This window comes from Colletotrichum orchidophilum (genome assembly GCF_001831195.1).
Source record: "Colletotrichum orchidophilum strain IMI 309357 chromosome Unknown Scaffold_52.1, whole genome shotgun sequence".
NCBI classification, from domain to species: Eukaryota; Fungi; Ascomycota; class Sordariomycetes; order Glomerellales; family Glomerellaceae; genus Colletotrichum; species Colletotrichum orchidophilum.
Genome location: NW_019173008.1, coordinates 227,566 through 242,010, shown reverse-complemented (window position 1 = coordinate 242,010; position 14,445 = coordinate 227,566). Strand labels below are relative to the sequence as shown.

Below are 14,445 nucleotides of genomic sequence, written 5' to 3'. Positions count from 1 at the left end.
CGCGAGACTCGAAAGGATGTATAGAGAGGTATCTTGTCGCCTGTGAGACAGTGTTGTGGTATAAACAACAGACAAAAGTGCAATGGGGCAGTTATGACAAGGAAGCAACAGGTTTCTTGTCTCGGCTTTACAATGGATAGAGCTGGGAAATAAGGGACCAAGAGTGACGAGATGCGTCCCGACTATGGCAATCCTGGGAAGACACAATTGGGCTAAGCTGTGGGAAGAAAAGTAGATTCTCGAGTGGCAGGGGGGAGCTTTCCTAGCAGTGCCAAACATCACAAGCATCACTGGCCGGTGGCAGGGTTCAAGGTGCGGGAGTAAGGGGTCCCTGACGCAGGCTTACCCCACGCTGTCCCCACGACCGGAGACAAATTCTGGCAGTCTCGGAACCCAAGTGATCACTGTCGTGCTTGCTTGAGAGCCATTGGCTCAAGTGAGGCGGGAGAACCACTGGCGCCACGTCGCAATTGGGTTGGACTGGGGACGGCGGCTTCTGGGACTCGGGAGCTTGAGTGATGTGAAAAATGATGTGACTAGAGGCAAGGCAGAGAAACGGACCTGGAGTTGGGACATCAGACGGACAAGGAGACATGGAGGAGGGTTGATGGCGGCCCAACGACGATGCGATTGGAAGCGACCGGCCAACCCGTATAACGGCACGGGCTCAACGAGGCCGGGCATGAATGTCGATGATTTTTTCCCAGGATATGTGGTTTACTTTTTCTGGTCTTATCCCTTTTGGTAGTTTCGTAGGGCCGAACCTGGGCCTCAAGATCACATACTCCAAACGCCATGCCGTTCAAGTCCATTGCATGGGATGAGCCCGTCGCTTGACATTTGCCCACAGAAGCCAATATTGATGCGTAGGCTATGGGGAATAGAAGCACCTGGGCCAGCCTTTGCGACGAGACTCTATCAGAGACTAGGACATCCCGAGACCAACGTACAATGCCTGTCCAACCAAAATCCTCAGCCGTCGATGATGGGTGAGTGGTACTGAAGAGGTTGAACGGACGTAGGATGCTTGGGCCAAGAGGGCTCAGAGTGGCTTAGGGTCTCCAAGATTCTTCTGAAAACGAGGGAATTTTTTTTGGGTTCGATGAGGTGTCAAGTCACAAGTGTCAAGCATCCCTCCACTCAGCGACTGTGAGCTAATAATTGCTGGCTGCGCTGGTCGTTGATTTCTGGCCCAGTGCACTCGCACGAATCGGGCAATCGGAGCAGGGAAGGTCGATGGGCCGGTCCACTAGAGCCAGGCATATCCTTGTAAGCACAGGTCCTCAACGTGCCTGTCGAGACAAAAGGAAACGATTGCCGATGGAAGAGAAGTTCCTGGACCATAAGGGAGGGTACACCTAACCTTCTTTCCGCCATTCGTGTTTTTCGAGGGTGGACAAGGGAGAAGCCGCGGGTTGGCCAGATACAGTTAGACGGCGTCTAGAGACGTTATGCTGGTGCACCTGCTGACTGAAAATCTGCTTCCACATACGCTCACCGGCGGCTGGTATGTCAATGGTGGACGAGAGCAGTTTGTTTCTCATCAGCCATTAAACCCCCGGTCAGCGAGGTGCAACGTGGCTCGCCTGGCTGAGGCTCGTCTCTGAAGATCCATGCAGCAAAGGTCCGGACGACGGCTGGCGGGAGGGGCGGATGTGACTGCAGTGACAGCGACAGTGGCACCAGCAGAGGAGTGGTGGGGTTGGGTTGGGTGACGGCTTGTAGCGGGCTTTGTGATTCGGCTGTCTGCGAGGACATAAGGAGAGATTTGGACGTGCGATTCGAGGAACTCAGCATTGTCGTGACCATGTAAGCAACGGTGTTTCCGTGGGACTATCTGCTGTGTCATCTATCCGTATGCAACGGTGAAATGGAGTGTTCGGGCGAAAGGTTTGGTGAGAATAAGTTGGTGAGGTTAGCGGAGGTTGGGCCGATGTCGATATGGGATGGGACGGGATGACATGGCATGGCTCCTCCCGAGGTCAGTGTCTGAGAGGTGCAGTAGCCCAGTCTGGCCCGAGCAGGTGCGTCAATAGGTTGTGCTCCGCTGCAGTGATGCCGCCGGTGCGATTGGTGCCCTGCGAGAACCCGACTTGGTCCGACGACATGCCACTGGGCACAGTAGGAAGAATCGATGGGCCACGCACGAGTCGGCGGTTGGGCGCCGAGAGGACGGCAAAGAGCATGGCTGGTGGTATTGGGCGGACCTGATGACCGATGATCGATGACCGATGGCCGATGGGGAGAACAAGTTGGCAACAGCTGGGATGACGAGACGAGACATCGAGGTTGAGTGGGAAGCCATCGCGATTCCGAGGCTGATTCGTATATTGATATTACCAGGAACGTCAAATAACTGTCAGGTACATGGTCATAAGTGAAGCCAGCTGTTGATTGACGTCGTGGACTACAACCGGCGCAGAAGTGTGGTGGACATGGCTTATGTCGATGATCGTCGATTGTTTTGTTGTTTATGCGAAAGGGCTCCCATCCATGAAATGTTTGCAGGGAGGCGGAAAAGAAAGTGAAGAAAGCTGAGTTGGCATCTAACCCGAGCTTTTGCCAGGAATATGGTTTCATTTCCTTCCGGAAGGAAGCACTGATCGCTGTCACGTCACAGCCAGCGGGTTGGGAAAGATGCTGCTACAGTGCTACCTCACCGCTGGGAACTTCGGTGTGCAGGGTTTGAACAGGCGCCAACACCTGTGGCCCTGGCCCACCGCGGCCATTGATGCCTGCCTCCCCTGATGTAAGTCCGGTACCCTTGTAGAACAACCAACGACCGACCTTGAGGCTTTACTCTTAAGTAGACGCATTTCAAGGTTCCGTCTTTGAGAAGCCTGCTCTTAGGTGCTCGAATAATCAACGATGGTGGAGCCCGATAGGAAGCATGTATCGGTGTCCCCGTCACCTGCCAATATCGCGGCTAATTGGCAATGAGCATGTCGGGAAATACTTCCAAAGCATCTCAAAAAAGAATCCACTCTTCCAGCGCTTTCTGCCCTCAGCGTCCTGGGCTTTCGAAGGCTCTCCTAGCAGCCCAACCGCCCCAATTTTTGACGCCTCCATCCACAAGACAAAATAGAGGGTTCCGGGTGCCCGCTCTCCGAGCTTGCATTGACGGTGTAAGAAAGCCTCATTTGATCTCTTACGATGATCGAGCCCACAAGCCGGATTCGCTTCAAGGATCCGGTCTATACACTACAATACAGATAGCTAGTCGTGACTCGAGTCGGGAGAGGCAGCCGAGTCCTCCGCAACATCGACGCCCGCTACCTCAACACCGCACCGTGGGAGAGTGATCGTGGGCCCTGAGCACTCCGGCTCGCGATCGGTCACTTCTGGCGACTGGCGGTGTGCCGAGACACGTGAGAGCTGGCTCCTGTCCCGGTCCCGGTCAGGTGGGGCCCTTGAGACAGAGAACTTGGTACCTCCGATGGGCCGGCGAGACAGTCTCACCCGTTTGCTCACCGGACTTGATACCGCTGCATTACAGTAGCATTTCCAACGCATTAGTCCGCAAGTAGCCCTTCACGAAGAGAGAGGCGCCAGCGAGCACGTTGCATACGGAGCCCCGTGACGCACTCGCCATAGCTTCTCAACAACAATCAATATATCTTCTATGAAAAAAGTGAGGTGTACGTAGTACTTGCAGACTGTAAAAAGCGCCACTCCAGCAAACCAGAAAAGCTCGTCAAACTCCCTCCCATCAGCCTCCACAACCGCGAGATTCCAATCGAATGGCAACCACGTAACCCAAAACGCCAACGCCAGTAGACAAGTCTGAGAAAGAAGGGCAGGTAGCTGAGAAACATGTGAACGAGGGCCGCTTCGAAGTTGTCGTCGTCATCGTCGTCGTCGATGTCAGTGGTGAGCATGTTCGTGTGTCGAGTGTGGCGTGCAGTATCCACTTCTCTGGCAGCTGTGAAGTCCGACTTGCTTATCCCGTTGCGCCGCAATTCTCATGCAAGCCTCTAGAAGCTCCATCCCGAACCAGGAATGCTATGCCATCGTTCTCGGCCATCCCCGCAGGATCGCCTCACACCCAACACCATTACATAGCCATCTCCGCCTGCAACTTGCGCAGCTCGGCCTCCTCGTCATCCTCTTCGGCAGCTTGCGCCTTGCCTTTGACTGGTTTGTCTCATTAGTATCTCGTCTTTTTCACAGTCTTGGAGGGAGGAGATTCCTTACTTGGTCCGTTCGCCGCGGCAGGCATTTGATGGACGCGATCTGATACCGGTACCGTGCCAGTGCCCACCATTTGCTCGTCCAAAGCCTCCTGTTGCATTTGATCAAGCTCATCTTCCAGATCCTCATCGATGATGTTGTCGGTCTGGCCCGTTGTGATAGCGTTGACGATTTCCTCGCTAAGCGCATTCTGTTCGCGGAGATCCTCCCTATTTTTGTAGTCAGTATCGTTCCTTCATACTTGCTTCAAACTCGGGGACGTACATTGTCTGGTCCACCTTGTCAACTGTGAGCTTGCCATGGATTCCCTTCATGGCCTGGCCAGCCTTCTCCATCGCCAACAGCGTCTCGCGGTTGATGTTCGCCGACTCGATAGCGTTGATTTGGGACTCGAGTGTCGTAATTTGAGAAATCGTCTGCTCAAGGCTGTGTTCGTGGCCCTTCTTGCGACGCAAGGCAGCCTTCGCGGCTATCACGATGTCTCGTCAGGATCCATTCCCCGGTGACCTTCGTTTGACCAGATAACTTACCGTTCTTGTTTGTGCTGACATTCTTCCTTGCAATAGTGTCTTGCTCATCCATCAGGGTCTGAAGATGTTTCTCTCTCTTTTGCAGCATATCAAGCTGGACCCGGAGGCCGAGGATTGCATCTTTAGCATCATTCTTCTTCTTGGCACCGCCGCCGCCGCCGCCAAACCAGCCCCAGACGCCAGACATGATGAGATTTGTTTAGGTTTCGGTGAACTTCGAAAACGAGCTGAGCAGATAGAAAGTATTCCGGTCGTTTATAAGGTTGTGCGCAGGCAGCGATCGCTCGAAGGCAGCCGTATTCCGGGGTTGCGTGGCACTCAACCGAAGTTTGATGGCGGGGTACCGAAACGGGAAGCAAGCGGGCACTCGTCGTCGTCAACGATCCGCAAATTTAGCGAATGCGTACTGATAGGCGGAATTGCCAGTAACTTGGTATCATGCGACGAAATTCCGCGGCTCTTTCAAGTCGAGTTGTCGCCCAGTTGATAGATAGAAGGCTGAGAGATAGAACCAGGCAGATAGTCGGTACTAGGTAGGTAGGTTTGATGCAAGCTCCCGACTGGCTTAGCGATACCGTTTAGTGGACAAGCGATGACGGCGGTTCTGCCCAGCAACAGCGGCCGCCTGATTTAGCCGCGGTTCAGCCGATCATGTGAGACGTCGCGTGACTCTCGGCCTCGACGACCTTCCAGGTTGGTGGCCTCGGGTCCAGATAAGCCGTATCTTATCATCGATATCTTAACGTGCACACTTCCATCTTGCAACAGTGCAGACGGCCACAGCTGTCAGCCCGGTAGTACACGACGAGTTGTGAAGCCAAATCCCTATTAATTACCTTGATGTACACAACGTCTCTCAGACACAAGCCGTTTGTCAACCTCAGATGACCGTCGTCACGTTTACTTCACCCGCCATCTCACTGGCTTTGCCTTTCGACCACATTACTGAGTAATGCAAGGTATCAAACGAGACTAGAGGGATTAACAACGGCCTCAGCCATGTCTAGTGGCCCGCCTCCTTCTCAGCTATGTCTTCTGTCAGACTTGCCGACACGGCCACACGGCGACAAGGTCAGATTTCTCGGCTGGTATGTCGCGACAATTCTTGCCCACTTCTATTCTTGATAAAATATGTCTGCTCTTCGCATCCATCAATTGTTTTCAGTCGTACTAAACAAGTTTTAGTGTCACTGCGTACTCGACGCACGCGGCAGTGCTTACGCTAGAGCACGGCTTTCCCAAGGGTTCCGATGTTGTTGTATTGGTCGACGTTAAACTCTTGCTCGGTACCATGACTTCAAGTCAGACGAGCATCGGCGAATGGGTGAACGTGATTGGCTATCGCACGCCTGCTCCTCCGGGAACGCGGGCCAAAGGGACGACCCGTGAACCACGTAAAGCGGCCGTGCAGGCATTGATGCTCTGGTCCGCTGGCCCTCTCAATCTTCAGCGATACGAGGCTTCGTTCACAACGGAGTGACCTGGAGTCTGGATGAATCCATGGGCTACTATTTGGAAAGACGAGGCACACCATATACGACCAAAAGCCGCCGCCTGACCTGAAAAGACGCGGATATTGGCCTTGGTCACGATGTAGGCAACGTGTCATGCTGACCACCGCAACCAGGCTACCTTGTCTCTTTTAATTCGTCGCGTATGCCACGAACCAACAGACTTGGATAAGAGATCTTACCTTGCGACTGAAGATTGACTCCTGCAGCATTTGCGCCGGAGCACGGTCCGAGTACAATGTCAGCCACGCCATGCTATCAAGGGTTTAATTGACCAAACATTTTCGGCCTGCATACGTGGGCTACTAGCCTGCAACGACAAATGGGTCCGTTGAAAATGCATTTTGTCTACGGATATTTTGGAGAGGAATGACATGCGCCAATCGGGTATCAGGTTGAGGGAAGGCTAGCTGGTCGCCTTCGCTGGCGCTGCACTCTGATGCGCGCCTTCTGCAACGATTCCGCATACACATACCTAATGGGAGCTGTATGCAAAGGACCCCAAAGACTTTCTAGCTGCCATTGGACCACCAAAATTACCAGATGGCGGACTATTGCTGGATGGTTTTGGGACACATACTCTTCTCGTCCCAATCAAACAGACTTGGTTATACTGCTTCGTTTCGCTTGACGCCCAACCAGTCAAAATAACGAGTGTTCGGTCGGGTCCACCGGTCGCTGCGACCACCAGGCCACACAAATCGATTCCCCTCACCAGAGACACGACCTTTTGCGCATGCCTCGAATCACCGAATCCCACAAATTCCTTCTGTATGCATGAGAGGGCTAACCCGGCCGCCTGCAACGCCTTAGTGTTCAACGACTAGATCCAAAATTTGGCCCAATGCGAGATCTCTCCTTCACAACAGTCGGCTCCACCGAACCACTCGGCTTCACTCGCGCCGCCTGTTGTCGTTACGTCGATGCTGCTCGTGGCTTCGGTGCGCATCGTGTCTCCCCCGTGACGAGTCGTTTGACCCTTGGGATATCACCACCGGCTGATGTAACGGTCTTTTGAGGGGCTTGTCTGCCTCTTGTGCTCTGATGGCCGCCTGGCGCTCCCACACGTCCTTGGATTTCCTGCAGATATCATCGATTTGCTCCTGCACGCAGAAATAATGATCAGCAAAATGTGCATGATGGATGAGCACGAAGGAAAAAGAGAACTATGCGACAAGCTCACATCTGTCAGGCAACGGCCCGGAGTGGTGATGAGGAATCCATCTTCTCCCTGTAGATGCTGTGAGAGGCGTCTCAGCCATCGTGAATGAGATATTCACACCTCATTTGTGTACGGTCTGACCGTTGCATCCGGCCCGAGATAATAAGGAAGCTCTTGAGTGATGATCTTCTTGTGGATGTCCAACCGGGGAATCCAGTATCTGTTCATCTCTATTGACGAAGACATGGAAGATGCTTTAACATGAGGGATATGAGCTGTCTACCCGAGCACGCTGGATGGACAAGATGGCGCAAATCATCCTGAGATACCGGCGATCAGGAGGGCGAAGAAGGTATTTATCTTCGCCAACAACAGTGCGATGATCCGGGCGCGCCAATCCTCGTATGCTGCGACAGAGTTGAAATTACGACTTCCCAAGGCATACTATTGCACCAAGCAAGACAAAAGGAGCACTTTGTCTTGCCTTTTCGGTGCTGCTCTTGTCGGTATCCTCACCGCTTCGGCTTCTCAGTCGTCAGAACCTGCCTCTACAATGCCTGCATGCAAGGACAGACGCCACATACGGCCTTTTGCTGTGTCGCTTCTCACAAGGGTGGGAATCCATCCATCTGGGTGTGTTCCACCTTACAGGTTGGGGGTGGTGAGCCTGCAGGAGATAGGCAAAGTGAGGCGGACGGCGGCAACCCCATGACGGTCCGCCTCACACGCCCGCAACAATCCCGCCACCTGTGACCACGAATCACCGTCGGACGTCGCTATATGCGTCGTAATGACCTTGATCGAATTTATTGTTTCTCTCTGCGCTGCGCGCCCTTTTTGGAACGAGGATTCTGATGGCTATCATTCGCTAGTCACTTCTCGATAATGGATCAATCCGCTGCGAGATCCAGTGACGGAGCTAGGCTGCAGTTTCTGCAGGTCCGTCTCGTCGCCATCTTCGTTCCCGAACATGCTGGAATGGGACCTACCCTCGTGGCTTCCTGGCATATTCAGCTTCCTCCATGGATGAACCCTGGTGGGTAAGGTAAGGCGCCGGTGATTTCTGGCAGCTAAGCGGCGTAGATCATGTCGATCGCTGCTCGTTGCTTCAAGGCGAGCATGCGGGGATGGTGGACGACTGCCAGTCATTGCTAATCAGGGTTTTTAATATATCTATGATATCGAGTTCTTCAACGATTACGATGAACCCTGGAACCTTGCCTTTTCTGTTGGTCCCGGATTTTTGGAACACAAGGCTGCTGCGATCGTCACCGTCAGCTCCGGATTTGTCGGTACTCGAACTGCCGGTGAACAGTAATCAGAAACAAGTCATCATTTCGACGTTACAGCCCTCCATTTGCTTTCAAGTGGTGTGCACGATGATTTTCCAGCCGAATCACATAGGTTCCGACTATACCGACCGCAACGCTATTCTGCATTCTTGATATCAAGAAAGGGCCAACGAGGAACTAGATTGTCCCTAAAATACTTGATGACCGAACACGAGCCTTTGCGGCCAGTCATCGCATTAGCCCGAAGATCATTATAAGTCCTCTCCTCGCGCAGGATGGTCGATCCCTGAATCCTACGAAGAGGAGTTGGCTGTCAGCAGGAGTGCCAGAAGTCGCCGTCCCTCTGTTATTCAACCAAACCCGAATATGGCGACAAGACGAGGCTTTGAGGTTGGCCACCCTTCAATCGTACGATAATGCGGGCAGCATAGCATTGCACACCGAACAATGCGACGCCGTGCCAAGGACCTGACGGGGAATACACCCCGGACCGTAACCCAGCAGGTAGATGCGACCCTTTTCGAGGCTTCCGCGCCGCTTTCCGGATTGAGGCTCACAGCGAGAATTGAAAGCTTGGGTGTGCGTACTTGAGCAGGCTCAAAGTAGTCCGGATGGACTGCGGCTGCGATTCACTTTCGGGCCGGGCTAAGCAGTGGTCGCAAGCCTTTTTTACTGCCCATTGTAACGTATTTTTAGCTCTTCGCCGGCGTTCGTCTCAATGACCTCTAAGCTTGTGCTCGATGAGCTATGCTTTCGCTCGTGCGACGTCAAGACTAAGCCAGAGTTTGTGGGTTGATTGAGCCGCAGGGTCCAACTTACAGGGGCTTGCCAATGTTCGACTGTTGGTCTGTGTAATGTGTGAGTTTTGAGTGCAAGAAATTCGGCGCACTTACTGAGGGAACGGGTTTGTGGAATTAAGAGTCTAAATGTCTGACGTTTCCTTGATCCTTTGGTTTCGTTCATCAACACAGGTGCACCATCAAGTGCATCTCACTGTCAAAACTCGTAAAATAAATCCGTCGCAGCGAAACCTACGAATTGATTTCACTCGCTGAGACAAGAAGGCCAGTGTAACGGAATAACGCGTTTTCATTTGATGCATTCGTATCTAATCTTGTCTTCCCGGCAATCTCGACGAACGAGCAGAACCATTTAGTGAGTATACGAATTAGACAATTGAGCCAAATTGCACGATAAATAGGCTTACGGATGCTTTCCTATCGCGTTCAGGCTAAAATGCACTATCAACGGTCGCATGTCGATATTGTTGCCCATCCTTAAGAGCTTATCATAAGTGGAATGGTTCTCTAGACATGGGTTGGCTATATTGGTCTTGGAAAACGAAAATGGCGGCTGCACAGGTGACCATACAACTCCGCGTCCCGAAAAGGAAGACACAGGATGCCTCTCAATGTTATCATGCCGGGAGTTTTCATTGACCATCCCGCCAATATACCAGAGTCTATATTCAACGTGGATAAAGTCGCCTGCCAAGCTGGGGAGGGATCTTTCGTAGGTAGGCTGCAGCACCCACTCAACCAGCTTCTTCCACCAACCTCATCCTTCTTCCATAGTAGGTTGCCAGTATTGCCAGAAATGATGTATTATCTGCCCGAAACCTCGCCAGGAATCAAGTCTCGAGAATGCTCTATATACTACCAATCCAACCCGCCATGCTTCGCGGACTGCATGGCGCTTCCGAAGCCAGGCCAAATCCAAACAGTAGCCACGCAGTAGTCGACAAGAGAAATTCCACGCGATGCATCTAATCAGCATCCTCACCACAGCGCTCCTCGCGTCCAACCCGGTTCTCGCACAGCTTCCTTCGCTCCGGTCCTCGTCAAGTGCCGCAAGCCTAGCGACGCAATTCACAACGGCAACAGCCCCAACTACCCAACCTCCATTCCCTCCTTCGCCCAGAGCCGCCACCGTAACGATCACCGTCTCCAGCTGGATAACCCAAATAGTCACAGTCACGGATATCGATACCATCATCGAGACCATCACAGTCTGGGTTCCGCCCCCTCCTCCGTCCACGACATCGAGCATCCGCTCGACAACGAGCTCATCGGCGGCGTCTTCGCGCGGCACTTTCACCACAGCCCCTCCCGCTCTGGAGCCGACGCAGACCAAGTATGGGCAGTGCGGCGGGTCGAGTTATGTTGGCGCTACGAAGTGTGCGGCTGGGAGTAGCTGCAGTGTCTTGAATCCGTGGTATTACCAGTGTTTGTAGAGAAGCCGTTGGTGTTGGGGGTCGCGAGGGCGGACTGGGACGTTGGCGGGGGTTGGGAAGGAGTGATGGGAATTTGACATGGCAGTGGTGGACTTGGCTCTGAGTTTGGGGTCTTGCCTTGGCATTGGAACAGAAATCGCGTAGAACAAATCCCTAAGGTTGGTGGCGCCAGATGCTCCATTGAGTTTCAAAGGAACAACCTGTGCGATGTTGGCGACGCCATTCGATCTGGAAACTTTTTCTAGCACCAATTCCCTTGTTATTATGCAATGCTCCCGTAAGATCCCCTCGCGGCCGGAGACCACTTAAAGTCCCAGGACGCATGCCGCAAAATTTCTTGGATAGCAGTCTCATCCCGATGGGAGAAGTAGCTGGTCAAGGACCATTCGAAATGTGGTCGAGAAACTCTCCGTCCCCTGGTCTAGACATCTTACGGTCTTACACGACGGCAAAGGATGCGATACCGGGTTGCATCCGGTCACCGGGCCGGTGCCGCGACTCCACTCCACGCGATCGTCCAATCGGGCCGGAATGCGACCAGGACGGCGCGGGGGCCGTGCCTACACGCTCCGATTGACATCGTGCGCCCTTCCGATGTGGAGGCTACTTGTCGACAGCTTCATTCTCGCAGATGGAACCCTTTGAGTAAATAATGTTGGATTCTGTTGTAAATATAGACGCCCTGCGAGATTCGCTGAATAGATGATTAAAAAGTCCTGTCTCCGTTCCCCGAGTTCAGCAGCTTATCTTCGATTATAGATCGCCGATCAGATCGAACCCCGCACAATTACATCTGAAAGATTAGAACTGTCGACGAAGTCCCATCCACGAGTACGATAGCAAACTTTGACAAAATGGCTAGCCTCAAGGACTTCCGCGTTTTGACGTTCGACGTCTACGGCACCTTGATCGACTGGGAGACGGGCGTGCTGACAGCCCTGCAACCCCTCCTGGACGACAACAAGCGCACCGACTTCTCCCGCAAGCAACTCCTCGACGCCTACCACGAATGCGAAGTCAAGCAGCAGTCCGCAACCCCTGGCCTCCCCTACTCGCAGCTCCTCACAGCGATCCACCCCCAGATCGCCGCCAAACTCGGTCTAGCGTCCGCCCCGTCCGCCGAGGCCTCAAAGGCCTTTGGCAACTCCGTCGGCGACTGGCCCGCATTCCCGGACACGGTCGACGCCCTCCGCCGCCTCGGGACGCACTACAAGCTCGTTGTCCTCTCCAACGTCGACCGCGCCTCCTTCGCGCTCAGCAACGCGGGACCCCTCGCGGGCGTGCCGTTCGACCTCGTCATCACGGCGCAGGATGTGGGTTCGTATAAGCCCGACCAACGCAACTTTGAGTACATGCTCCGTGAGGTGAAGGAGAAGTTTGGGGTCGAGAGGCAGCAGGTGCTGCAGACGGCGCAGAGCCAGTTCCATGATCACCACCCGGCCCAGGAAGCTGGTATCAAGTCATCTTGGATTGTGCGGCCTGGTGCGGTGATGGGTAATAGGGATCGCGAGGTATATGACTGGAAATTTGACACGCTGGGGTTGATGGCTGATTCACTTGAGAAGGAGCTGGCTTGAAGCGGGATCATTGCCTGTGTAGCAATTTGTGAGCGCGCTGTCTTTGAGGGTCAGCTTCAATTAACAGGATTCCATTGCCAATTCGACTCGTGTCTACCTACTAATGTACATATCTTAATAATCATAGTATTGAAATTCTGTGTCAACGGCTCAGGTCTTTTGGCACTATGGCGCGCTGCGAATTAGGTACCACATTCTTGAGAGCGAATCTAAAATGCCACCTTTGTTACACATGGCATACTTACCCTGACTTTACGATCTCGCCTGAGTCACTGAAAGTCATCACACTCTAATCGTACCCTCGTTCAATAGTTTCTCAATATTGTGGTTCGTTTTGGACTGATCAAGTAATGAGAAGATGGGTGAGATGGATAATCAATATGAACGTGAGTTAAGAGAGGGACATTTTGATGTTGGTGTGAGAGACACTCCTATAAAGCAACTATCAATATCCCGGTGAGCCAGGCGCTCGGAGTTTCAGTATCACGATGCTTATGTTTTCTCTAAGACCTGGATCAGCCCAGACCAATTTCCAGATCCGAAGGCCGGCCCGGCCGAGACCGGCCCCGCCAAGCCATCAGATCCACTAGCACATCTACCCCCGAAGCGGATTGAAGAAGGAGGAAACTTTGAGAGACCAAGACTCCTTGCAGGCCAACTAAAGAAATCAATGTATTTGTATCACGCAAAGAAAGAACCCCAAGTACGGAGAGACAAATTCGTAACGTAGCCCAGCAGTTTTCCAGAAGGAGACAGCAGAGCTATGACGTCGGACTTGCTGGCCGGCTTCCCGGCAAATGCGCCGCCCAAGGCCAAGACCAAGCTTCGATTTGCAGATGTGAGTTCAGGACTTCTAAGCCACCGCGAACTACATGTGCTTCTTGCATCAAGTCCCAACGCCAAGTCTGACCGCCAGCGATAGGTCGCGGTAACGGCGACAGCAAAAGATTTTGCGGGCTTCTACAGGGGCAAGCAATACCATCAACCAGATTTCGATGCCGTCCTCGATCGCGCCTTGGCCGCAGGCGTCGACAAGGTGATGCTCACGGGCATGTCCCTCAGCGACGCGGCCACGAACCTCTCCATCGCGAAGTCGCGACCGTCGGGGACGTGTTTCGTGACAATTGGCATCCATCCGTATCACGCCGCGGAGCCCGACGCCGAGGAAGACGGTGGCGAGGATGCCCATTTCAAGAAGCTGGCGCAGACAGTCCGACAAGCCCTAATTTCCGCATCCAAAGACGGATCATCGCCGTTGGCCGCGTTTGGCGAGTTGGGCCTCGACTACGACCGCCTGAACCATGCGTCCAAGGAAGCGCAGATGCGCACCTTCAAGCGTCAGCTGGATCTGTTTGTCGAGGAAAAGCTGGATTTGCCCCTATTTCTCCACTGTCGCGCCGCCTACGATGACTTCGTGGAGACCATCAAGCCGTATATCCCCAGCCTCCCCCGCCGCGGCCTGGTCCATTCCTTTGTGGGCACCTCGGCCCAGATGGGAACCTTGGTAGAGCTCGGGTTCGACGTCAGCGTGAATGGCTTCAGTTTCCAGGACAGAGAAAGCTTGGAAATGGTGCGCGACATTCCGTTGGAGCGCCTACAAATCGAGACGGACGCGCCGTGGGGTGAGATACCGGCGGGCTCGGAGGTTGCAAAGAGATATCTCGATAACGCGCCGGCGTTGCCGCAGAGCAAGAAGAAGGACAAGTTCGAGCTGGGGCTCATGGTGAAGGGGAGGAATGAGAGCTGTGCTATGGACAGGGTTGCTTTTGTCGTAGCAGGGCTGAAAGGGCTGAGTGTGGAGGAGGTCGCTGAGGCGGCTTGGAGGAATAGTGTCAAAATGTTTGGGTTTGGCGAAGCTAGCATGGAATGAAATGGAAAACAGACAGATTAACCCTTCATTCCTCTCAGTGCGACGTAGAGTACCTGTCTATACTTGTAGCTGTCTAAGG

At 53.4% G+C, this 14,445-nt stretch overlaps 8 protein-coding genes across 8 annotated transcripts; 4 read left to right on the top strand and 4 right to left on the bottom strand.

The window, feature by feature from the left end:
* Positions 1-1,982: 1,982 nt before the first annotated feature.
* On the bottom strand, positions 1,983-2,186 carry CORC01_06821 (uncharacterized protein; the record flags this gene model as incomplete). The annotated part of the gene is made up of 1 exon (XM_022618460.1): positions 1,983-2,186. One exon carries the CDS (start codon positions 2,184-2,186, stop codon positions 1,983-1,985), a length of 204 nt encoding a protein of 67 aa, XP_022475110.1.
* A 1,030-nt stretch (positions 2,187-3,216) lies between these two features.
* On the bottom strand, positions 3,217-3,878 carry CORC01_06820 (uncharacterized protein; the record flags this gene model as incomplete). The annotated part of the gene is made up of 2 exons (XM_022618459.1): positions 3,217-3,485; positions 3,764-3,878. The coding sequence occupies 2 exons, from the start codon at positions 3,876-3,878 to the stop codon at positions 3,217-3,219; spliced, it is 384 nt and encodes a 127-aa protein (XP_022475109.1).
* A 176-nt stretch (positions 3,879-4,054) lies between these two features.
* On the bottom strand, positions 4,055-4,908 carry CORC01_06819 (Snf7 family protein; the record flags this gene model as incomplete). Its single annotated transcript, XM_022618458.1, has 4 exons — positions 4,055-4,134; positions 4,195-4,400; positions 4,456-4,660; positions 4,722-4,908. The coding sequence occupies 4 exons, from the start codon at positions 4,906-4,908 to the stop codon at positions 4,055-4,057; spliced, it is 678 nt and encodes a 225-aa protein (XP_022475108.1).
* Positions 4,909-5,720: 812 nt separating this feature from the next.
* CORC01_06818 (uncharacterized protein) lies at positions 5,721-6,201 on the top strand (the record flags this gene model as incomplete). The annotated part of the gene is made up of 2 exons (XM_022618457.1): positions 5,721-5,809; positions 5,907-6,201. 2 exons carry the CDS (start codon positions 5,721-5,723, stop codon positions 6,199-6,201), a joined length of 384 nt encoding a protein of 127 aa, XP_022475107.1.
* A 924-nt stretch (positions 6,202-7,125) lies between these two features.
* Positions 7,126-7,640, bottom strand: CORC01_06817 (uncharacterized protein; the record flags this gene model as incomplete). Its single annotated transcript, XM_022618456.1, has 3 exons — positions 7,126-7,335; positions 7,416-7,463; positions 7,515-7,640. The coding sequence occupies 3 exons, from the start codon at positions 7,638-7,640 to the stop codon at positions 7,126-7,128; spliced, it is 384 nt and encodes a 127-aa protein (XP_022475106.1).
* Positions 7,641-10,445: 2,805 nt separating this feature from the next.
* Positions 10,446-10,919, top strand: CORC01_06816 (uncharacterized protein; the record flags this gene model as incomplete). Its single annotated transcript, XM_022618455.1, has 1 exon — positions 10,446-10,919. The coding sequence occupies one exon, from the start codon at positions 10,446-10,448 to the stop codon at positions 10,917-10,919; it is 474 nt and encodes a 157-aa protein (XP_022475105.1).
* An 854-nt stretch (positions 10,920-11,773) lies between these two features.
* CORC01_06815 (haloacid dehalogenase) lies at positions 11,774-12,496 on the top strand (the record flags this gene model as incomplete). Its single annotated transcript, XM_022618454.1, has 1 exon — positions 11,774-12,496. The coding sequence occupies one exon, from the start codon at positions 11,774-11,776 to the stop codon at positions 12,494-12,496; it is 723 nt and encodes a 240-aa protein (XP_022475104.1).
* Positions 12,497-13,259: 763 nt separating this feature from the next.
* On the top strand, positions 13,260-14,366 carry CORC01_06814 (TatD family hydrolase; the record flags this gene model as incomplete). Its single annotated transcript, XM_022618453.1, has 2 exons — positions 13,260-13,334; positions 13,419-14,366. The coding sequence occupies 2 exons, from the start codon at positions 13,260-13,262 to the stop codon at positions 14,364-14,366; spliced, it is 1,023 nt and encodes a 340-aa protein (XP_022475103.1).
* Between the last annotated feature and the right edge of the window lie 79 nt (positions 14,367-14,445).